The following is a 25,966-nucleotide window of genomic DNA, read 5'->3' as shown; positions in this document are numbered from 1 at the left end:
ACAAGTTTCTGAAAGGGACATAATTTTACCACTTTTTTCCCCCTACCACTCTACTACTTGCCTTCTCATGAAATTTCTTTTGAAACCCGGGTGCAAAGTCCGTTGCCATTTGTCCAACAGCGTTACAAGCGGCGTATCTTACTCTGGGATGCTGAAAAAGTATTTCCCTCAAGCAGTTAACAAGTAGTCATAACAAGCAGTCACCTTTCATTTTCAGAAATGAAAACATTTTGAAATAATTACTAGAACAATACTCACAGGATCCTGAAGGAATAGCAAAACGAAATTAACTATTTCATTTAAAATTCCCTCCATCTGTTGGTGGCAACCTTCTCCAATGGCAGAGAGTGCCATCAAGCCAGCATGCCTGTACTTCCAGTCAGCTGCAGAAGAGTAAAAATGAAGAGTTACTCATTTTGGAAACTACCAAGAACCTCAAAGATGAATCACCTTATCTTTGCAGGGGCTGGGGGACACAGGAGGAGGCAGAGTGAAGAACAGGAGATGGAAGGGAAGTTAATGCATCTACTTGATTTGTTAAATACTCTTCTGTTTTCCTCATACATACTTCCAGTGATGCACAAAAAATTGAGTGTCTAATCCAGGCCAAATCCAGACCTAGAAAAAAGAATTCTTAACTGCTGATACAAGTACATACATAGTACTAATACCTGGAAACTGCATTTTTAATTAAATGAGCAGACCAGGCAAACATCAGGACAATATTTTTAGTATTTTTATTTCCCTCTCCCCCATTTTTTTGTTGTTTTAGTATGATCAGAAGAGCCCATATCTTCCTCAAGAAAAAGGTCTAATCACTCAAACAGTATCTGAATTTAAAACAAATAAATGATTGGTATCAAACTTTCCAGCAGTCTTCTCAAGACTGTAGGAACAGCAATATTCTACTTATGATGTAAACTTTGCTCACCTCCAAGTCATACTAGCTTATTCTCAGAGTAGTGGGTACTGTTGAAATTAATCTTCCATGCCTGTCCCTCTCTCATTTTTTTTTTTGAGCAACATGTGATAAACTCTAATTTATTTTCTTTTTTTATAAAAATCTTTCTTTGTGCTAGAAATCATTGGGATTACAGAAGAGAAAACCAAAGGAATAAACAGGTTTACCAAATGACCTGTGAGAAAGGCATGTTACAGAACTTATCTCCCAAAATAGTGCAATATTTCATTATTGCTAATAACATATTACATTCCTGGAATGAAGAACATCACAGTTCAGAGCAGTAGAATCCTGACACGCAAACTTCTGTCTGACCAGGATGCAATGAAGTATCATCTTGACAGAAGGCACAATAGAAAAGCAGCAGTTTATTTTGTGTTATTTCAGTTCATTAGATGTTCCTAGTTAAGCCTACACCTCATCACTCCCACTGCATTACTGTTAGCATGTATTCCAAACTTGAAATTCATGAATCTACAAAATGAAACACAATCTTCTTTGGACCATCTGGCCACCCAATCTCAACTCCAAAGTCTTAAATTATTATTTCAATAAATAATTGTAAGAAGGAGGGGATAGGAGAAGGAAAAGCTTGACTTCTGAGAGTACTGTCAACACTTTAATCTAAGCGTCTTCACCTTTTCTCTGTCCCTACCAGTGAGAGCTTCCAATCCAATCCAATCCAAACAACATCTTCTGCACTTCCCTTCTCCAAAGACTATTAATGGTTATGGACAGCTCTGACCCACAAGAAAACAAGCATCAGGGATGAACTGCATGACCTCCCCTTAACAGGAGTCAGGCCTTCAGTGACTATCAGACTCCACATTTCTCTGAATGTACTACAAAATTAGCTAGCTACTAGCCTAGAAGCTACCAACACTGAGTCAGGTTACCTCGTTTCATTAATAAAACTTTCTTTACAAAAAAACCACTTTAATTCCAAACAGACTTTGTGAGTGTTCACACACACAGCTGGTGCTACCTTGAGTAGCCCTCTGTTCCATACCCAAAATGCTAACAGCCTTTTCTGGACTGGGTTTTAAACCAAGAAGGCAGAACCCAGAACTTCAGCACTATCTTCTACTCCAAAGGCTCCAACCATAGGTCAAATGAAAGAACTTGAAAGCAATGCACAGTACATTTTGATTCATTGGCTGAGCAGGCACTACAGGTATTTCAAGAGGAAAAGAAGCATCCAAAATAACTGATAAGAATATATAGAAACACCTCATGAAACAAGTATTAAAATCAGCATACCAAATAGACAGACAGACTACCACTGACCTCAGTCCATCAAATTCCAGGGGGAAAAAACAAGTTTTCCTCTACAAACTGTAATGCATTAAAATTTCACTTAAATGCAGCACTTCTGGAGAAGCAAAAACACTGAGCTACAGAAAAACAGGTGGCACTTAAGACAAACTTAAGGTACTGTGAGAGGATCTGTTTAGAGATTTAGAGAGAATATTCTGAAATAGAAAAACCCCAACTCTTCCCTTATTTTTATGTAATTTCCAGTGTTTTTTAAAAAATTGTATTGTTTTTATGACATCTCTGCTCAGCTGTCCATGTATCAGAAGAAATGTTATAATGCACTCTATGTAAGTTTATTAAACCAGCCTAAGAGAAAGTATAAACTTTCAAGTTCACAGCATTTACAGTTTTTGCTGCTGACATCAAAAGTGGAAATGTGTCATAACCTATCAAGGAGCTAAACAAAAAGACTTAAGAGGTATTGAAGCTCCTGGCAAGCACAGAATTGTTAAAAAACAAGAAAAGAAAAAGCAGTTACTTACGATTCTGAAGCATTTGCATAATATGTTCTTTAATCATTGGCAAAACAAGTTTCCCTCCAAGGCCACATGCCATCCTGTCCAGTGCACTCTCACCAGCCACCGCATTGCTAAATATTGATTACACAAATATCAGTGGTTTGAGATCTACAATAAAACAAGCAGTCCAACAGAGAGCTCTTCCCTGCAGTTCTAGTCTTCAAAATTTGCCATCTGAAAACATGAGCCTCCTCTTTAAGTAAATACACCATATCCACATCAAAAAAAAACACACACACCACCCACAAAATAGTTATTTACTATTCACTGAAACATTTGTTATCTGCAGGCCACTGCTTGGAGTCTTATTAGCTGTAGGTCCAAAAGTACAGACTGAATCTCTCAGCAGTTACACACACCCAGAAAAAATTTGCAATGAATGAAGCAATAATATTGGCCATTGTCTTTTTGTCACAAGAACATAAACCAGTTCAGACTTGCTATGATTCAGGTGAACCAGCAGAATTCAAACTTTGGCACACAAGAGCCCTTTCTTGGATGGCTGTACTCAGTAGCATGGTCTCTTGTCAATGACTGGGCAGAAAACATCCCGTCTAGGTGAGCAATTTGTGACTCTTGGCCAGTTACAGAAGTTAGAATAGCCCAACATTATCTATGCAAAGTGATTTGTTCCACTCAATAGAATTATTCCCTATAAAAAAGCAAGAAAGTTTCCAGGACACAGATAACTACTGTTACAGTCTGGATATGGCTGGGAGTATGGTAACTCAAGGTTACTACAGTCCATCCTGGACACCCATGATGATGAAAAAGCTGAGTAATGGTTCACAAAGGGATCAATCTCCCCCTTCTTTACAGTTTCAATCAGTTGGGCCAGAAACATGTTTGAATCTCCAAGTCTCATTACAAGCCATAAATAATCTAGAAAGTCACATGTTGTGAACAAAGGTGTTTGTGAAAAGATATTGACAGCATTGTATTTGTTCCTCAGATTGGTCATTTCAAATAAAAACAGACACATAACCAGCAGGACAATGAAGCATGGGCACACAGGGTTAAACTGGAGCAAACTCACTGAAGCTAACAGACACTTTCATCTGAAATTCCATTCCTCGAGCTTTCTTCCCACCATTAATTCACACATTCAGTTTTAAGAAATAAAGATAGTTTATCTCAGAAAAATGACCCCACATCTCCCTCTAATCTTTGCAAGGCTTTTCCAAGAAAAGAGGAAGTCGGATTAATCTTTTCCTCCTTTACAATGTCACGCCTTTATGAAGCTGGAGCAACAAAAAACTGGAAATGCTAAAGTATTCCCTGCTGCTTTTGTGTGGGCTGACTCATATCCCCATTCATCAGATCTGAACACACCCTAACTAGGGCGCAGCCCAATGATCATTAGCCTGCTCCTGGGTCTGCACAAAAATTTCAGTCCTCTTAGGAAGCTACAAAGACTCAAACACCAGGAGACATTAGCATGCACATCAGCCATGCACTGAGCTCTCCACAAAGGTGAGCTTCAATGGTGGGAAGCACATAGCAGCACCAGGAGTGACCCTGCTGAAAGAAAAACTGCCCTCACACACACCATCACCAGAGACCAGCTCATGTGCAGCAGCTTGTGCCTAAGCCTCAAGCTCTCCTATTACTTCGAGGGCCAAAGGAGCTCCTTCAGGCTAAGGCTGTTGAGAGTAACTTGTTTTCTGATCTGTGCTCACTATTTGTGACTTCTAACTAAGAAAAGGAAATTTTCATTACAAAATCCATAGGCAGCTAAGCTGTATTTAGAAGAACATCCATAGGCAGCTAAGCTGTATTTAGAAGAACAAAGTTACTCTGCTGACAATAAAAAGAAAATGACATGCCTCAATCATGACAAGTGCATGATTCAGCATCCTTACTAAGCTGCCTACAGCAAGCCATCTGAATAAATTTCCACACCCTGAACAGCTTGATAAGGATATGAACTTGAATATTCTATTCCCCCTTGAAATTTTATTCACTGAAGAGATTCAAATACTTAACAAACCTGAATGTAGTGGTGGTGTCTGACACCTGTATAGCAAAATTTCAGCACTCAGGAAACAGGTTAAAAGGGTATGGTCTACTATGTGAGGGAGAGAAGAAAGGACAGCTCACTTTCAATTTCATAATCAAAGAGAACTAAAAAGATTATTTCAAGTAAGGCAAAGATTATTCCATAAATTCCTATGCATCAGTTCTACAGGTGTCTTTTACATGCCTGCTATCTATCAGAAGTTGCTTTACAGGGTAAATGAACATCTCTTTTTTAGTGTATTTTCCTATGAAATCTGTAAGTGTTCTGAGATAAATTGTCTCAAAACACTAATTACATGAGTCTGGATGAACCAGGTATGTCAAAGAAATGTCTAGACTGATAAATTAACATCCATGTCTTTATAGAAGTGCGGGGATAGTTACCTCCTACACCTATTTCTGTTTTCTTCACTCTAACAGTAGCTGGACAAGAGTAAATGTAACAGGATGCTGTATGCAAACCCCTATTTTAGTAAAAAGTTGGAGCAAGCTACAAAGCATGTAGGAATAAGCAAATCCAAATGACTGGATATCTTTTGATCTTCTTTGCCTAGCACACAGCAAGATAAGCTATTGCTAGCCATACCAAGGGATGTAAAATAATAGCAAAATTGTAGTATTTTTGGTCTAGGTGAAATGCAACAAGGAATTCTGCCATGCATGATGACATCCTTCCAAAGTCACCTTTTTCTGAAAACACCACATTTTCAAGGGCATAGATACAGAAAAATAAAAAGACATTGGTTGTGGATAATTGAACAGGCCAATATGCTTCAACATGGCTTCCAGCTAACTTCAGGATTAGCCCTCAGTTTAGAGGATTAGGAGGCACTGACTTCTGAACTGAGTAATATAAATGACAGAAAAACAAAAGCTAAAGGCTTTGAAAAGCTACAACAGTACAAAACAGCAAACATGGGGACATGCAACTTGTCTAATTACAGCAAATATGAAAACTGAGATAATTTACTTCCTTGCCGAACACTGCCTAAGTAACCTACAAATAAACTGCTCATGACTGAAGGAACAAAATTACAATAGCTATTTGAATAAACAAAAAGTAATGCACTACAGGCATTTGCATTCTGCACTTTAAATGTGCCTTTAGCCACAGCCTTGGTAACACATTGAAACAACTGGTTTCATAATTACCTGTCAAAATCATCATCTGCAAGCTCATCTGCATTTGCCCAATCTTCATCTTCTTCCAAGTCAACCATCATTGCTAACATCTGAGGAACTAAAAAAAAAACAAAAAAAAACCAGTTTTAACTCAGTTTGATCTCTTAAAATAGATTCTCAAATAAAAAGTATGAATTTCAAGTTTTGTTCTTTCAAAAATTTTTGAAGAAAACGAGCTTTTCTTCCAGTAGCAGATGGTCAGGTCTGTCAAACTGCATCAGCCAATAATCCAGAACTGGTTGCCACAGAAGTATTTCCAGAACATTCAAACTGAGAGTAAAAAAGTCTTGTGTATAACTTACCAAGACTCAAAATTTTTTTGTAGATCATGACAATGATCTTATAAAAAGCAAAGTCCTTAATAAAGTCTATATTCTTGAAACAGTTAAGAACAGTATTATATGCCTTAAGAACTCTGATATACTTCCTTGGTTTTCCTTAAACTCTGGCATCATCCTTTGAACACTTATTAATGAAAGAGACTATTAATTAAGAAAGAATACTACTGAACCCTTAGTTTTAACATAATAAATTTTTTTATGTATTTATATAGTGGTTGCTTAGCATAAAGCTTTTCTCTTACAATGAGGCCATGGTTTAGAACTTGAGATTTCCTTTTTCCCACCTAATGCAAATTTTTCTTTTGTGTAATGAACATATCTTGCACACTATAATCCACCAGTTTTCTTCTTCTATCTCTAGACAGTCCACTCTTCTCATTCTAAGTCTTTATAGAGACTATTACACAATCTCTATCACAGCATTAAACTCCTATGCAATAAGCATCAGCAATTCTTACCAGTTGTCACAGGAAGGAGCACAGTGGTTTGTTTGCTCTAAGCCTACCTGCTGCTGTGCCCTTCAGAAGCACAAGGGGTGAAAAGTCTACCTTGCACTTCCAGAGCAAAGTAAGGGGCTCTTAAGCACTTCTTTACTCTGTACTACACATCAATCACTCAGAGCAGTTGTTTGAATTTAGTATCATTTATGCAACAAAGTCTCACTTTGACCTGGAGACAAAAGGTTTCAATCAAATATTCAACCTTTGACCTTTAACAATCTTTCCAGCACAGCCTACCACACGTCTTGAAGACAGACAGCTACCACAGGTAACTGCCCTTTACAGCAACCTGCCTGAAAAACCAGTAGGCATCTAGTCACTGTTCATGCTGCTAATGAATTTACTGGAACTGATCAAGTATACTGCAATTGCTGAATTTCACAATACACCCACACTATTGTAATCTAACACACAGACAACACTCTAAGCAAACTCACCACCACATATCTGGACAGATGAGAAACTTCTGGTCAACCGATGACAGAAAAAAACTATTGCTCACTGATAGCATTGTAGAGCAAGTATCAAAAAAGATCAAATTATGGATTTATTTGCTTGATGTGGGTATGTGTTTTCAGATAGAAAATATCCTATGGCTACAAAAACCTCCAGAGGGCTCTTATGTACTATCAAGATAACTTCACAGACACTATGGTCCCTCTGGCACGATGCCCACATGTCAGTTTTATATACACTGATTAGACTTCAAAAAACATCAAATTACTGCAGTCCAGAAGATTTTCAGACACAGACACATATAAGTACACAGATGACAAACATGGATTGTCACAACAGCTATGGAATATGGAAGACAAACATCATCTAACAGAAATGCTCTGTGGCTCCAAAAAGTCATGTCAGTGACTAAGAACACACTCATCCAACGTGCTCTGGCCATCATTATATCTAGAACCTACAATTTCTTGTTTCTTCTTGATGTTTTGCATGAATGTGACTGCCAGTAAGTGTAATTTCACAAAGAGTTTTAAAAAAAATGTAGACTGTGCATAGAAATTTCAACATTGTCCCAACAAGCCCTCAAAATTTAATTACTGCTACTATATAGACTCTTACAAACAAGTTAAGCTTGAGCCCACTAAGCCTGCTTCTTATCAGAGCAATAAAACTCTCTGCAATCCTGTGAGCTCAGGAAGGGAATTCTTAATCCAAGTGGATTCCTGAGCAGCTAACTGGCACACAGGACACACACTCCTAAACCAGCACTGTGCTCAGTAAAAGCAGCACAAGATGACAATGTTGCCCAAGTCCCAGCTCTAGTCGTGGGTATCAAGTGATCTAGCAACTTCTCAGTTGAATGAAAACAGAAAGCCTTTTAAACGAAGATACAAAGCCAAGACAAAAGCAGTCCCTTTTTGCTACCTTTTTATCAGGCCCTGAACACAACTGCTTTACCAGTTGTGCAAAATAAATGTCTTTCTCCTAATGATATATTAATAAGACTAACTTTACAATGAACTGCAAATGAAAGGCATTTCTTTCCCATATGGTGCTTTATCTTAATAGAAGTATTTCATCCCTGAACAGCAACTAGCAACCCAAAATAACAGGAACACATTCTAAAGAGGTAAGAGGTACTTCTCTCCTGAACAGATGAGAAGCTTGTAATGATCTGGGGTCAGCAAGTGTCAAGTGTTAATAATTCCAACAAGCTACAGGATGGAGTGAAAACAGAGTGTTCTGAAAATTTACAGATTCCAAAATACGTTCTAAAGAACCTCTTCTTTAAAAAAACTATTCTACTAGCAGACAGAACTTCTCATCAATATTTTTAACACTTAAGCCAAGTACATTCAGTTTGCAACATTTTCCAACAGAAGCTTTATAATTTTAGTGACATCTATACAACTTTCCTCATGCTGAGGACACAGAAAATTTGTAGTATTTTTGAGTGGAGCACACAGCAAAAGTTATCTTTTATGCAGGTTTCAGAAAACAAGAATTTAGACAAACGCAAGTCTGACAGGGAGGGAAAAGCAGGCTACGCTGCTGTGCCAGGGCCCTGATCTAGTCAAAGAAAAGGTTTAAAAGGCAAAGAAACACCAGTGCAAGCAGCACTGATGCTGGAGCTGCCCAGAAGACATTTATTTTTAGCATTTCAAATAATAATGCATGATTTTAAAAGTGCCTCTTCAAAGACTTAAATAGACTAATTAGATTATTTCTATGTATTTATACCAGCATCTGATTTTTTAATTCACAGCTTTAACTCACCACTGATGTTCAACATACATGCTGAATTCCTCAGGCTTGACTTGCCAGCACCACAGAGTATCTGGCCTACATACCAAACTCCAAACTTAGAACTTCAGGACTAAATGCTGTTTTTTGTTACAGTAAAATTTTCCAAAGCCAGCTGAAAAGCATGCAAGTAGAGTTTTCCTTGGAAATATCTAATAAGAGCCCACTGTATGCTTATTCAAATTTTTGGTGCTGCATAGGCACAGATTAATTTATGAAGAGTCATAATAGAAGGGGGTTACTCTGTTAGGTAACACTGAATTGAGTTTTCTTTAGTTATGAGCACCAGCAAACTTTCAGTTAGATGTGGTTTTGCCACTGACCAACAGCAAAGTCAATTTAATTCTGTAAAAGAAGACTGTTTCAACAAAGAAAATGAGGAAAATACTTACTGGCTTGTGCAATAATATTTGTATGCCTCCTCAGCATAGCAGCAGCAGTTTCTGACAAGGCCACAATTACTTCAAGTGCCAACTGACGCTGCATGTTACTGAGACTGGCATCTGCACACAACTACAACCCAAAAGTTAGAGCAAATGGTTAGAACAGAGGTTTTGGGGTGGAAAAAGTGATTCTTAAAAAACATTCCTAGCTTTACCTTCAGAGTTAGCTGCAAAGTAGCTTCTAAATGTGGTCGTAAATACTTGGGAACAGAATCTGCAATTTCTACAAGGGATTTCAGAACAGAATCATCATTTTGGTAGCAGGAATCATTTAGAGCCTATAAAAAGATAAGATGGAGATAAGATTAAATAAAAACAAACAACATTATGAATAGGACCAGTGTTATAGAAGAAATTTCATTAATTGTATTCTTGTTTCTCTGAACAGTCTCATTTAGTATTAGTAGCTAAGCAGCCAAAGCCTGAGGCCACAAGAACTGACCAGAGTAAACTTTTTGTTAAAGCTAATGCTTCTAACAATGAACTAGCTGATTGCAGCAGATACAAGCTGAATGAAGAAGATAAGAATCAAGCAGACAATTCCAAGAGAATGAAGTAACTTCATCAGAAGATCAGTCCTGCAACAGTGAAAAACCAGTGAGAAATTAAGAGACCACCAACCAGAAGTAAGTGGCTGGGGACCAGGCCATCAGCAACACAAGTACAATTGAGAGATGTGAATTGGGATAGGGGTCCCTCTCTGGAGGCACCAGCTCAAGCTGTAACCTGAGAACTAACACAATACAATTAATCAGAAGCCTTCACTCCAACTTTCAGCAGGATCCCAGAGTCAGACCCTGCTATGGTGACCTGTGTGCATAAACCCTAACAGGATACCATGCAGCATCCAAAACTAAAAGTTTTCTACAACTAAGTTATGGCTCACAATATTCAAATCTAACACTGCAGACAATCAGAGAGAATTAAGGTCACACATCAGAGGCTCCAACATGCAAAACCACTTCGTTCTGACAACTTCAAAATCCATTTAAAAGGAAGTAACTTGGCCTGAAAGAAGGAAAATGAGCCTAACTTCCCTTTCGCCTGTTACGTGAGATAAGTTTTGAATAGCTTATGCTTACAAACACCAGGAACCACAAGATTAAAGAAGTTTTTTCCAGACATCCCTCCAGAGCCACCAAATTAAAGCAGACCTTTCAGCCTTCAGTCACAGACATGGAAAAGAGAGAAAGAAATCAAGCTTTTTGCAACTATATTTCTTAACCCATGTCCACAATCTGAAAAGTAATTTAAAACTTGGTTTTAACTGATCAGGGTGATATTTTAGTGCCAAACCAGAACTGTTACTCAGTGGTGTTAGAATTCAGAAGGAAACAAAGCTCCAAAGAAAAAAGTCTTTACACTCACTTCTGAGATTTTGAAAGGAATTTTCATTAGTGATGTACTTTATGTCTTAATGTTGAAACATTTTTGAAGTAAGTAACTAAATAATTTTTAACATTTAAGTCTATAACTCAACATTTTTGTTAATGGCACTTATATAACCCACACTTTCAAAACAGAAGCATCATCTTCTAGTACCAGAAACGTTATGGAATAATCCGGGAAAAAAAAAATCTGTCACGGTTAAGGCCTTTTGGTCTAACAGCTATAACATCCTCTGATTCTCTCAAAGGACAATGTAATATTTACTGGAATTTTCTGCAAAACTGTATTTTATATCAGTTGCAACTCTGACAGTTTTTTTAAGAGTGGTTTTCTGAAGAAAGCAGCTCAAAGTGAAAAGGGAGCCCTAAAAGGCAAAAGTACTTTTCTATAGTATCAAACAATGTCCAAGAATTCAGTGAAGTTCTATCTGCTTTTACCTCCCTTTGCAACAGAAAGCTTTGGAGAAAAGTTTCAACTGTCAGTTTTCAAAGTTCAACTTCCAGCATAACCATTATAGATCTTTGACTGAAAGAACTGATATGCCAAGTCAGAATTTTATTTTTAGCTTTTTTAGCATCAGTGTTTCAACAAAATTAGTTTCAACAGCAACAAAAAAAGCATCCAACTGTCTCCAAAGGTCACTCACCACTATTCTAACACATTCCTATTTATAAACTCGGATCTTCATATCCATCTTGTGTTACCACAGCCTGAAAATCTAGTTCTTCTTGCAATAAGTACTTTAAAAAGACAGATTTCATAGCACAGCTCTGTGCTCTGTATTAGCAAAAGAAAGCTTGAAAATGTGAGCCAAGTGCATGTGTTGTTACAGTGTCTTCATAGTGTCAGAGTAGCATTGAAAGTTATAGCACACAGTGTGGGCTATTAGCCTGAAATCCAAAACCCATAGACTTTTTAAGTGCCTCACATCAAGACAAATGGCATGACCACCCCAAACCCTGCCTCGCCCCCACTTACACAGTAGTACTGTGTAGCCAAGGTCCTCTCAGGCAGTTACAACTTTTAAACAACAAATGTTATTGAAAAGGCATGGACAGGGACTAATCACCAAATAGAGACCTCAATGTCAAAAACTTATACACACTACAGCCCATTTTCAAGTTCAGGTGATTTGGATAAATTGCTCTCAGTTTGCATTTAAGATCAAGCAGAATTCCATCAGTTGCAGATGCCACTAGATTTGGCAAAATTTTTCTTCAGCTTGCCACAAAGCACACGCAGTTTACAGCCACACTGTCAACAAGAACCTGCTGTTCTGACTGTAGTGAGAAGTCTGTCTTTAATGTAAATTTAGCCTAATTTAAAATCACCAGAAGTTCACTTCCTGCGTAATCATAGGTACTTAGTGCTTCCACTGTTTCTTGATATAGAAAGGGAAGTGTACTGTGAATTTTTCAGCCTTCAGAGCTCAAACCATTTCTGTCTCTGGTTTGATTTACAATAGGCTTCTCTGCAAAAGTAAATCACCTTACACCAGAATTTCAACTTTGGCTCAAATTCATCCATCCAAGAGATGTAATCCAGCCCCAGAAAATACATTAAGCTTAAAAAGGCATTTTATTTGCAATTTCCTAATTTATCAAACAATAAAGATCGTTTCTACAGACTTTTGTTCTCAGTCTGAGCATCTATGTTCAGAATAATTCTATGCTTTCCTTTAAACTGAAGAGATACAGGATATCACAAGTCCATGAATTCCCCAATTACAGATTATTTCAAATCTCAGGGTAGCCCATATTTGTATTTCAATATCATGGTTAATTTAAAAGCTGTATGATTTTGACCTATATGCCTTACAAAGAATTTTAACTCATTAATCTCTGTAACACTGTGTAAGTTGATCAGCGCTGAGCTATTTTCCTTAAAACCCTATCAAATATCCTCTGTTTGCAAAATTGCTTATTAGTCTCCACTTCATCTTGCTGGCAATTGCTGTCTGGCTAAAAGAGTCAGTTAATTCAGGTCTCAGCAAAAATTCATGGATTCACAGATCAATAACTTACATTTGTATATAGACAATACCAGTAATGGCACAGTAAGAGTAACTAGTTTGGTTTCTTACCTGCAAGATTCCAGGCAGCAAGTCTGCAAAATGTTTAAGAAGGGGAGCATTGAGCTCATTAGCAAGCACAAACGCAGCTGCAGCTCTAGCAGACAAAGTCTTGATCTAAAAGACATGATTGACAAAATAAATGTGGGAAACTAGTACTGAAGCATGCCTCTGTTAGCTTTTAACATGGGATTATGAATTTTACTTCAAATAAAGTAAAGTGATAATGAAGACCTTCAGCATCTACATTGCCTATAAAAAGTTTATCATATGAGGTAGCAAGTAGTCCCTAGTTTAGCTTTTTTGTTTTGGTGGTTTTCATTTAATGAAAGAAAAGAGGAAAAAACCCTATTGTTTTCAACTTCTATCAAAACTTCAAATGTGCATGCAAGTGTCAGTCTCATTTTTCAAGAAGTGTGAGCTAAGTGTTTAAGACATTCCTCTTTAAAGGCATGACTTGTGGTACTTTAGAAAATGTTATTCAGTTGACTTTCAAAGGTCAGAAAAAGTAATCCTTAGGGGAGCAGCAAACTGAACCCATGTATCACAGCAGGGTTTCCTATCCTTGCCCAGCATTTTCCATAACAAGAGAAACATTTTCAAAGTACAATTCTCTGCACAAATCAATTAATCTGAAGCCTTCCAGAAAAGCAAGGCTTGCTTACACACCCTTAGAGCAAAACATGCAGAATTCAGAATTTTGAGGCATACCATGCACAATCTACATACACTGTATGTAGAGACATGACAGACTTACACTGCTAAACACAAAGGTCAGAAAGAGAATTTAACACGGAGTTTCTGACCCCTCAATGCTGCTGGCTCAAACCCCATTTGCCTGGGGCCACTGCAACTGGGTTTCTCCAAGCATAACTAGGGAAGAATCTGGGCCTAAACAACGAAGATATGGGCAGCCAGTCAGCTTTAGGACCACACAAGGGTCTGAGCCTTTGGTTTGCAGCAGGCACAGTCAAAACTCTCTATGTACATCATTTTCAGGTAATGCAATTCTCTGATTGAAATCTATGGTTTAAACTTGATGTTTGAGACTACTGCACTGAGTTTCTATGCTCAGAACATACTAAAATCCCCAAAGAACATAAAGGTCTTACTGAGGGATGTTCCTGATCTTGCATACACTGAACCAGCATTCTCTTAATGACATCCAAATAGTGCTGCTGTTGATTCCCAAAAATCCCAGGAAAATTCCTAAGGATAAGACCAAACCATTAATAAAAGTTGACACAAGTTAAGGCTAAACTAGTATGTCAAACTTATCCATTAAGTTCCAGACTGTAACTGTACACATTTGAGTTAAGTAAGCCACAATACAAGAAACTAAATTAAATAAATATGATTGCTAGTTAATTACATTGTGACAGTTTTTCCTTCATTTTCACACATGATTAGGCTATCCTACAAAAATGTAGCTTACCAGAAAATATGTAGAGCAGCCTCACGCAGTCCCACATTCTGAGAGCTGACAGAGTCAAATAAGAATTTCAGAACTTCTGGCCACTGGTTGTTGCCATCTTCATCTACATTAAACACAACAAAGTTTTAGGATAAGCAAACTTCAGAATGGTGAGATATCAGTGGGGCAGGAAAACCAATCATCACTGACTCCCTGATCTGAAGATGTACCTAAGTCACAATGTAAAATATTGTGAAATGTTTAATCTAAAAACACTCATAACAGAAGGTGATCTCTGTTTACTGCTATATAGCAACACTCAAAAAAAGAAACTGATGCAATGTTCAGCATAATTCATGACAATTTACACAAAACTGGATTTATAAACCTTAATACAATCTCACCTAAACTTGAGCAATTTAAAAAGGAGAGTTTAAGAATCTTATTTTCATCTGGTCAAGGATAGTGTAAACAAATATTAGGTTCTATTATAAGCCATGGAATTAGTTAGCACATCATGTGCAAAAGCCTAAGCAGAGATACAAACACAACCACTATCAATACATAAACATTTTACTACAGTATCAACTTATATCAATAAAGTACCTATTAAATTCCTGGCCAATTCAGCGACTATGTCACATATTTTCTTCCTCATAGTGGACTGCCCTTCTAACTGGATAAAGAGCAGCAATTCACTCTTGACTGATGTCTGATCCTCAGGTGACAGAGCTGGATAAACTTCTTCAAATGCAGATGACAACAGGCGGCGCAGAAGGACAGCTGCCATCTGCCGAGCCTGTTAGGGAGAAGTGTGTGTGTGTTAAATGTTTGACACGATCATCGTGCTCCTGCAAGGGAACATCCACACGTGCTCCCAAATGACACTTCCACGGTGTAGATTTCTTTGGTCAATGGAACACCTCTCAAGCAACATAGATGACAATTATGATAGTGAAGAAAAACCATACTAAAGAAACATCAGCTTACAACCGTGTTTCTGACAATTACATCCCTTCAAAGAAATAATGACAGTACTGAGGTATTCAGGCTTTTTCTATAGCTGAACCTCAGAAATATTTTATGGCAAGTTAAGAACTTAGCTATGCTATTGAAAGATCTTTAAAGCATGAATTCTTTCTACTTTAAATGGCCTAATGCGGTCGTTATAATCCAGACACGTGTTTCTGGATTAAGAAGTGACTTATTGGGGCAATTTTGTCAGATAATTAATCTGTAAACCCTCCTTCACATTCTCAAACAACTAAACCCAAATCCAAGTCAAACCAAAGCTTTCAGTGTTTTGTAGGTGTATGATGACACTTTATTCTTTAAACTTGAACTTAAGCATAGGAACCTCAAAATCACATATTACAATCTTGTATCCTGTATGCATATACCTATTTTACAACAGTATCATTTCTCTATCCATATTCATTTACAATTGTACAAGAACTAGAAGCAAAAAATACAATTAATTCAAAATTAATAGAGCAACACATGCAGTAAAGGTAAAAAGACACATGAAGCTCAGTGAATAACTTAACAGAATGTTCACCAACTGGTGTTTAAGGACACACAGTAATTAAAGATCACCACCCAAACTTCTAAAGTTTAACACATGTACCAAAACCTTATCTGTGCTAAATTCTCAGAAAAAAATGATCCAAACTCAATTTTTTCCTAAGACATTCTTATTTAATGTGCAAATGAATGACAGTTTCATTTATAAGGCTTTCAAATTCAAAACTCTTCAAGGAGCAGCAAAAGTAATCAATTCCAATTTCTCAATAGTGTTACTGACATTACTATAGAAGTGAAACACAAAGTGCTGCTAAGTGTCAACTTCTAACATACCCTGTAATTATCAGGTATTGCTAAAACCCAAGATACTATTCTTATGTTCTGCAGTCTCCAGACTCACTGTGTCTTTTTATAATCTACCCAGCTCTCTTCTGTACAGCTGAAGAGTACTGCACACATAGTGTCTCTGTACCAGCAGAAGGAAAGGACTAGAACTGGATCCAACTCTATCATTTCTTATCTCCTTGTCACCATCTCCAGTAGGGACTAAGGCCCCCACATATGCAGGCTCAGCTCTCCCCTGGCAGATGTAAGGAAGGCAGCAGCTGAACAGTCACAGTGCCCACCTGTGCTGTAGCTCCCATCAGAAGCCAAGATTCTCCAGCAATATTGTCATAGGGGAATGTGAGTTCAGAAGGATGTTCTTCCCCCACTGCCTGTGGGAATCTCACTAACAATGTGTCCAAAAACCTTCATGGTACCAAAATATAATAATATCTTTCTTTCTCCCATCCCTTGGAGCACCAATATTGGGAAAGATTAAATTTTTCTTCATTGGTATGGTAAACTTACATAGAAATGCCTTGAGTAGGGAGCAAGTTCACTGGGACTACAGAGGGCACAAACTCTGATGTTGTCTTCCCTTACTCAAGGCATCGTGTTTCAGTGAGGATTTCCTGACACCTGATAATGACTGAACTCACATTATATTATGTTCTTTCATGAAGTACTAACAGGTGGGACAGCCAGGGAACAGAGGTGAGGACTACATGCTTTATGAAAACAAGGATAAGAATTTCCAACTCTGAAGAATTTAAAATATTGGAAGACTGATAAAAAGGCTGACTGCAAAGTAAAAACACAAGCAGTAGGGCAAGCAGAAAGACACAAGACCAGCACTGCACAGATTATCTCCTGGTTATAGTTACTAGCTTAGGAAAAAAAACAATCTCCAAAATCCCCAAAGCAAATTCAAGTGTTCTAAGGAGTGACAAACTGACTACTGACTTCTAATAATAAAAAATGGCATCTTTTCCTCAGCAGATACTCACTTACATAAGAAAACTATCATTGACAATTTAATTACAAACATGGCTGAATTAATGGCACTTCCAGGGCTGTTTCCTCTACTCTGAGAAAGAATATATGTATTTTTCACAGACCCCAAAGGTTCATTAAGTTTAAGTATTTCAAAATATGTACTTAAAATAGCATTTCAAAATTCTGCAATTTAGTAGCAATAGCTTTTAATGAGGAGGGGAACAATATAAAGCATACATCCCCAAAGAAGGAATTTCAGCTACCAATGAAGCATAAAGAGAGCACATTTTTTTCCCAGCATTGGGTCTTCTGCATGTCTAAATTACTGAGATGCTCATATGTAAGTGAAGTGTTAAAGTTATATTAATATAAGTAGTCATATTAAAAAGTTGTCATAATACTCAAATTTCAGCATACTGCTTGTGATTAGTAGAATTTATAGCGTGTTAAAAATGTTTTAGTATTTTAGGGATGAGGGAAATAAAGCATAAGAAAATCAAATCAATTTGCTGAGCAGGGCAGCAGCAGAATTATGACAGCAATCTGGGATGCCATGCTCTCCACTGATATTCAAAGCATCCATGTAACCCTACATATTTTATAACAAAAAGTTTGACTATCTTGTGTAGCACTGTCACACTGAATTTTACTTTTGTTTTATTGTTCAAGTCCTCAAGGAGGAAAACATGCAGAGATGGAAGTAAAGCACATTTAGCACATGGTTCAAAGATGGACTTGTCATTCAGAGATCTAGTCCTATGTGGAATTCAAAGCACAGAGTGCCCAAGGTCCACAGACGACTCAAAGGCAGAATTGTGGTGCATCTTTGGGCTGCCTTCCTTCCCAAAGGCTAAACAGGGAGCTGTCCACAACAGCAGTCTTCAAACTGGGAAATGCATCCCTTCATGTGACAATATGGGCAGAGGTCTGGGAGAGGTCAGGGGCCCCAAGAAGGCTGTGAGTACAGCAGAAACAGTTTTACAGAGCATTGTTATTTTACTAGTCATCTCTAAATTAGGACACAATCAAAACCTGCCAAACCAGAGTTAACTAAGAAAAAACAAATGAAGGGGAAAATGCAGAACTTCTGCTCCTCTCAAAGATATATGTGGTAAATCAAAACTGCAAAGTAACAGTCTAAAATATTGAAGTCCTACAAATAAAATAAATCAATTCAGCTGTGAATATATATCATCTTTCTGTACAGCTCTTTAAAATGCAGTTGCATAGAAAGTAGTCTAAATTTCATAACAGTGAGACTACAAATGCAGAAAGAAAGGACAAGCCCCTCCTCAGACTGGTGTACAAACGTGCACATCACCTGGCACAGAAGTGTTCTAGCTGCTAAGTCACATGCTTCCCTCCACTTCTGTGAACAGTGTTACTTTGCTGTTAGCAAAGTGTAAAATAAGAACAGAGGAAAGAGGTGAATATTTCCATAGTTTAGGCATCTGGTTAGGCAGGAAAAAACCTGTTACACAGTTAGTTAAAAGAGTTATTCCAAATCTGGCTTAATGGTGTTTTCTATGTTAAATACAAGGAGTACTTGGGAGCATGATCTGCATCCTTGTTTCTCCATTTAAATGCCAAAACTACTGGGTTGCAGAGGCAGGACTTCCCCAGCTGCTGTCTGAATAGTCCTACAAGTCTTGTACTCTCTACAACACAGACACACAACTCATGCAAACAGGATGGGGCATTTTCTTCATCCTAGTTTTCCTGCAAGGAGGTAAAGCAATGCAAAGGCTTCAAGATGAAGAGGGATCTGAACCCAGCTTCCACATAGCCTGGACAAGGCATGTTTAAAGTTCTGAAGCTCCTTCCAGCATCCTGTGTTTGGTGGCACCAGTACATTCAATGTGCTCAGAGGACACATGCCAGGCCCAAAGCTCTATCCACTGGTGACAGCATTTGGATCTCTATAAAACACATGCAGAAATTACCTGTTGATACCAGCACCACATTAAACACACACAGAATGCTTCCCAGCATATGCAGTGTTTATATGCAGCATGATTGAGCATGGGGATTACTTCACTTAGGCTCTAATTAGGCTACTAAGTAGTTGGATTTACAGGGAAGAGGTTGCAGGTTTTATTAATCAGGATTTTTTGAGTCCAGCACCTAAGGCTTACTTAGGGTAAGAGCTAACATTTAAACCTTTCTTTGAGTAATCCGTGTGTAAAGTTAAATGTCAAGGTATTCTGCAAATGTTAGCCTTTGATGTCTTTGACAAGAGTAACTTCTATAGGTGAAAAGTTTCTTTTGTACTTTGCAAGTCAGAATCCAAGTCATTGGCAAGATTTTTAAGTTTTACACTGGGCTATTTCCTTAGCTGATGTAAAGGGAATAAAATCAGCAAACACATAAAACAAGTATTTATTTATACTTTGTACTAACACTGCTCTACATTTTTTTATCATTTGAAACATCTTAAAGGAGCAAAAAGGAAAACTAGATTCCAGTTGCTAGTATAATATTGAAGGAGTCTGTCAGAAGAACACAACCCTGTAGATTGATAAGCATCAGTATGGGTAAACTGATACTTTCTTAGCATTAAAAAGCACAAATGGCAACTAGCTCTAAATTGAATACAGTCTGCCAGAAGAGGCTGTTATTCATAGATAAAAAGCACACTTATGCTCTTATAATATTGTTCAGAAATTGCTTAGGTGACTCCAAAATTTGTAATATCTTGAAAGTTTAGTACTTCTCTGCTCTGCATATCCAAGTGAATAATAGTTTTACCAGTAAGTACTTTAAATGATTGCTAAAGTTGCGAGCCTTACAAAACTAAGGAGTAACTAAAAGGCACCCTTACTTTATGCCCAGATTAAAAAAAATGTGTAATATTTAGACTACTCTCCACTCATTCCATAATATTGCCAGATGACTTAAGAAGCACTGTGAGTTATGGACAACACACAAGTTTAATAGTTAAGCACAGGACTCCAAGTAGAAATCATTTCTCAACTGTAACTTGAAGAAACAAACATGACAGTAAGTCACCTAGTAGTTATACACTTAACGGAAAATAACACTCATTGAGCAAAGCACACAACAGAAAACAATGGAGACTCAAGCAGTTGCTTATAAAAAAAACTCTTCCTGAAACTAAATATCCTGCACCACAGAGTCTCAGCTAGTGAAATGGGCATGCAACAATCAAGACAAAAACACTGATCCCTCTACAAATGCGCAGTAAATGAAGATGCTTCAGTTAACACCAAACTTGCTCATTTATCCCAAAATGATCAGCACTGATTTCTTCCCCTCTTCTCCAAGTCCCCGTGAAAATCTGCACAAATCCAAGGTTATTGAGGCATACCTCCTCGGGAGTAGCATTGTTCCTGATTGCCTGCAGGAGGTAAGTGATCTTTGATGGGCCTGGAATAGTCTCGTAGGTCTCCTGCACAAAAAGAGATGCAGCTCACTGTAAACATTTATCAGAAAGCATGTGTTAAGCATTAATATGAATTGACTCTCCTTTTAAAAACATCAGTATCCATCCAATTTTAAAAAAATAACATAGAAAAAAGAAATGAAACCTATCAAAATAAAAATGTAAGACCTATTTTAAAATTATGAGTAAAACCTTAGTTATCTGGTAAGACCTGCCATATTGGAATGATCTACATATGCATGGTCACTTAGGAGATTAATTACAAAATATAAATAGAACACAAACTCGTACAAATACAACATACAACAAACATGTCCTACTGGGAATCCATCATAGCTTTTATCATATCAAAGAATGAAGAACTTTGGAAGCCTGAGACTGAGGTGTGACCAACAGGTTAATAATCACAGACTAATGTATAGTCCAAAAATTGGATCAGTTCTGGGTTTGAACTTTTTAAAACTTTTACAGTGCTATGTGGCAGCCACATGTGTCAACCATACATTCTGTATAAGAATGTCTTATTTTTAAACTCCTGCCTGAATTTCAGAAAGAGAGCTATTTAGTCTCCTCCTCAGGAAAACCCTCTTAACAAAATGAGAAGCTTAATAAGTTCAGTTACATTGTCTTACATGCTCCTGGCATGCATTTTATACATGTTTCCTTTTTAAATTATATTGTTACTTAGAAGCTAGAGTCAAAACACAGCAAAATTACTCTTGCTATCCAAAACATGGTATATGAGTGCATTTTGAAACAATGTTTTTTTAAAAATATATTAAACCCGTGTAGGTAGGAGCAGCAGTATCACAAGCTCAAGAGCAGCCCCTCATAACATCTAGAAATAGTTCTATACTTAGTAACTCCGAGTAACTTTTTACTGACAATCTTGAAGATTAATTACTTCACCCTTTCCAAATATTCATTATCCCATCCTGAACTCAAGGAATGAGCCTATTCTGAAAAGCTCAGGTTCATTTGTATCAGTTCTCTGCCGGCCCACTTCCTCTTTCCAACTCTGCAGCAGCTCCTTCCAGTACTCCAACAAACTCTTATCCACCTTGATGGGATACCTGCTATTGTCAATTAAGCAGTTTTGCATTTAATATTAGACATCATCTTCCTCCCTTTCTGTACCTGCTTCCTAGCAAGCCTTCTTCACAAAGTGAATCCACATTTTATATTCTCCCTAGCTGCCAACACACACTCACAGTCAATGAGACTGAATCCCCAATGAATCCCTGCATTTAATCTAATCATTTCATGGAGACTGCAAAATTAAACGAGGTTTAGGGTCAGAATAGAAATTCTCAGGTTAACCTCTTCCATGAATGCATATATTTATACTGCACTATTATCTACAAATCCAAAAACTAACACAGAAACACAAAGGGTCCCTAAACCCAGGCCCAGCACAGACTTGTTATGCTTTCACAGACAACTGAAGCACAGTAAAAGCTGGCTTCCCTCATGTCAATTCTGATCACCATAAAATTCTATTTTGAGTTGTTTAACTCACTAAAAATGGCAGCAACATAAGCAGTTGTTTAATGGTATAACTCTGTCAATTCTGTAAACTGGATACAGAGGATGCTAAAGCCAAGGGGCACAAGGAATACATGGCCAAACACAGAACCTTCCCTCTGGGCTGGTGGGAGACTCCTTGGCTGGCCCTACCCATCTTATTACCAGCCTTGCCTGCCCTCTAACTATGTAGCTGGATCCTGCTACATTTCACTGTGTTCCTTAAGATTACAATTAGTTCCCCAGTTATCTCATACAGAAGTACAAATTTCTCACACACCATGACCAACTTTCATAACAAGTGCAAGAAAGTATCTATCCTCTACACTTGCTACCCATGTTCTCTCAAAGCCGAGAAATGCTTTTTTAAAGAGCATAAAATCACCAAAACAAAGTAATCAAAAGTTTCTCTATTAGAAGGCAGACACACAAGTAAGAAGACAGGTTTTTATAGTCAACAGACAACACTCCAGGATTTCAGCCAACTAGTCAGATTAAGTTATGAGCATGCTAGCTGATACACATAATCACAGAATGTTTTGGGCTGGAAGGAACATTAGAGACCATCTAGTTCCAAACCCTCTGCCATGGGCAGGGATACCTTCCACTAGACCAGGTTACACAAAGCCCCAGCCAACCTAGACTTAAATACTTCCAAGAATGGGGCATTTCTGGGCAGCTTTTCTGGGCAGCCTGCTTCAGTGCCTCAACATCCTCACAGTAAAGAATTTATTCCATATATCTAATCTAAACCTGTCCTCCTCAAGTTTGAAGCCATTGCCCCTTGTCCTATCACTGCATGCCCTTGTAAATGCCCCTCTCCACCTTTCTTCTTTCCCTTTAGGTACTTGAAGGCTGCTCTAAGGTGCCTCCAGTCTTCTCCAGGCTGAACAACCCCCAGCTCTCTCAGCCTGCCTTTCACAGGAGAGCTGCTCAGACCCCCAGACCATCTTTGTGACCCTCCTCTGGACCCACTGCAGCAGGCCCACAGAGACAGACACAGTACTCCAGTGGGGTCTCACAAGAGCAGACTATACACATATAAATTCATACACATCTATTGAGTTAGGACTCATCAGGCTTTCTTCCTCACCTTTTTTTAAACATCTTTCACTACAATCCTCCCAAACAGGATATGACTATTAATTTTATCATTCTCATTTCAATGACCAGACCTATTTGGAATAACCTGCTTAGTCTGCTTAGTTCTCTGTCTATCCATTTCTCATTCTGACTGGTTTTCACTAGATACAAATGAAAACCTGCTATTCAATTTACCTGCAGTTATTTGAATCCTTTATGTATTCACTATTACCTTCCAACAGTAAGTACACTTTGAAAAACTGACTGGACTATGCCAATGTTATAACCAAGTATGAGTCCTGTATGATTTTAGGAAGCAAATATTTTAAAGGTTATGCAATACTTTTATCCAAAAAAAAATCTTACTTCAAGGAATATACAACTTAGATCAGTCTAGCTACACTGTACAGAGACAGATTTGTGCTTCCAGGAGAAAGTTCATTAAGCCACCACAAAGATAAGTGGGGTTCTTCACAGCCATGCATGGGGGAAAAAAGAGAGGCAACAGGCATAAATTGAAAAAAGGAGGTTCAGACTGGAAGGTCCAGATCTCTCTGTCCTAATGAGGACAAGCCAAGCAGGAGTGAGTAACTCAAAGAGCCTGTGCAGTCTCCATTCTTAGAGGTTTTCAAGAGTCAGCAGGACAAAGCCCCGAGTGACCTGATCTGACCTGATAGCTGACACTGCTTTGAGCAGGGCAGACCTCCTGAGGACCCTTCCACTCTAAATGATCCTAAACCATAAAATCATTTGCAGCACACCTTGGAAATATTCAGAAACTAATGGCAAATTCAGTGCAGATAAATAAGTAAAAAGTTATACTATTCCTTGTATTTTTATAGGAAACTAACAGACTTGAAAAACTTGGTATCTATCATGCCCATTAGGGTTTCTTATTCTGATTGACCATAGTGCATATGCAATAAATAAATACATACTTAAGAAAATTAAAAAGAACTCCAACTCAGTTTCAAGCAAGTTTCAGACAAAATATACCAGTTTTAAGAATCTAAGCTTTAGAGTTCTACCCAATGTTTTATTTCATAGCATTGTGACACAGGTGCACAACGAACTTCCTTTGTTACAATTCCAATAAAGTTCAAAAAATTTTAGAAATGTTTTTAGGTTATATGTAGGCAGTTGAGAAGAGAAAGAAACTCAGCTCCCAGAGAATGGCCTCCATTGCAGCTCTATGTTCAGGAATGTGGGAATAATTCTTGCTGACTCTAGAAATTGCAGTTATCAATACCGAACTTCGCTAGCTTTCTAAAAATGTATGTCTCGCCTCCTTCTCGCCCTCGATTCATATTTGAGGAATTTTCACTGCAGCATCAGGAATAATGCTTTTTATTCTTCACCAAACAATGCGCTGAACTCTGCTGACCGCTGGAGTGATGAGAGCGATAAAAGACCCGATGCAGCCATGCAGCGGGAATTCATGCTAAACCTAGACGCTGGTATTTAATTCAACGGGAGAGATTCCCCACCAGGCTTGACAATGGAGCCTTAAGCATGACAGAGAGAAAGAATTAACGTGGCTTAGCCGCCACAAAGAATTTCAGCTGAAACAACACGTCTGAAAACTTTTAACTTTTTGCTGATAACAAGAGAAACTCAGCATATTGAAAGCACTTCTTTTGGGTGAAATACTTCTTAGCTGACGAAACGCTTGAACACACACGGGGCCGTTCCGAGAAGTTAAAAAACCAAACTCCTGCGCGGCAAGGGAGAAGGACCTGGGTCCCGCTGCTGCCGGCGCAGCGGGGCGGGGGCACGGAGCCCCAGCGAGGGCCGCCTCGGGCGCGCACACCACAGCGCTCTCACCGCGCCGGGCACCCGCTCTGACCTCCTTCCTTCGGGAGCCGCCTCCGCTCCCGAGGCGGCGAGAGCCGGCCCCCCACACGCCGCTGCCGCCACCGGCCCGGGGCCCCCTGCGCGGGGCCGCGCTCCGTCACGCCGGGCGGCTCAGGCGGAGCCGGCCACGGGCAACGGGGACAAGCAGCCCCTGGCGACGGTCCCACACGGGCCGCGGGCGGGGCGGGCTCGAGGCGGGCGAGCGGCGAGAGCGGCGCCGGACACGCCGGGGCGGGCGCCGAGGGGAGTAACGGGACCCTTCGCGCCCTCACGGGCCGAGGGCCGGCGCGGGCCCTGCGCCCGCCAGGCGAAACGGTCGCCACCGCCCGGCCCCGCCGCCCCGGCCGGGGCAAGGCCCGGGCCGCCCGGGCGGCAGCTGGTGCCGCTGCTCACACGTGGGGCTCGGCCGGCCCCGCCGCCTCCCTGCCCCCCTCCCTGCCTCCCTCCCTCCCGCCCTCCGACGAGGCCCGGCGGGTCTGACAGGCCGTCCCGGCGGCCGCTGACGCGGCGGCCCCGTTACCTCGGCCTGCTTGCGGACCGCATTGTCCGGGCTGAGGAGGTTGCCGAGGAGGGCGTAGAACTGCTCCTGCTCCGTCGCCGCCATTGCTGCGAGAGGGAAGGAGAGGGAGGAAGGGGGAGCGCCGGCCGCGCCGCCGGCGGGGGAGCGAGGGGCGGGGCCGCAACGCCAGCCGCGCTCCCATTGGTCGCGGCGCACGGAGCCTCGCCCCCGATTGGCCCTGCCTCCCTTTGACGTCCCGGCGGCTCGGGGCGAGGCGGGCAGCGGGGAGCGGCGGCTCAACCGACCCTCAATGGGGGTTTGTCTCCTCGCGTGTCATTGGTGGGC

At 39.5% G+C, this 25,966-nt stretch overlaps 1 protein-coding gene across 1 annotated transcript in view; it reads right to left on the bottom strand.

Moving 5' to 3' along the window:
* The window catches only part of IPO5 (importin 5), a 42,528-nt gene extending 16,740 nt beyond the window's left edge, over window positions 1–25,788 (bottom strand). Inside the window, exons 1-12 of the mRNA XM_063149567.1 lie at window positions 25,643–25,788; window positions 20,587–20,667; window positions 15,021–15,213; window positions 14,436–14,538; window positions 14,113–14,209; window positions 13,013–13,117; window positions 9,696–9,818; window positions 9,490–9,610; window positions 5,968–6,055; window positions 2,761–2,867; window positions 259–383; window positions 62–151 (exon numbers count right to left, since the gene is read on the bottom strand). Coding sequence (XP_063005637.1) covers window positions 62–151; window positions 259–383; window positions 2,761–2,867; window positions 5,968–6,055; window positions 9,490–9,610; window positions 9,696–9,818; window positions 13,013–13,117; window positions 14,113–14,209; window positions 14,436–14,538; window positions 15,021–15,213; window positions 20,587–20,667; window positions 25,643–25,726 — 1,317 coding nt within the window. The 5' untranslated portion in view covers window positions 25,727–25,788. The remainder of the gene's footprint in view (window positions 1–61; window positions 152–258; window positions 384–2,760; window positions 2,868–5,967; window positions 6,056–9,489; window positions 9,611–9,695; window positions 9,819–13,012; window positions 13,118–14,112; window positions 14,210–14,435; window positions 14,539–15,020; window positions 15,214–20,586; window positions 20,668–25,642) is intronic.
* Window positions 25,789–25,966: the final 178 nt, after the last annotated feature.

Source organism: Melospiza melodia, chromosome 2 (genome assembly GCF_035770615.1).
Source record: "Melospiza melodia melodia isolate bMelMel2 chromosome 2, bMelMel2.pri, whole genome shotgun sequence".
Classification (NCBI taxonomy): domain Eukaryota; kingdom Metazoa; phylum Chordata; class Aves; order Passeriformes; family Passerellidae; genus Melospiza; species Melospiza melodia.
This window is presented reverse-complemented; position numbering and strand designations above follow the sequence as displayed.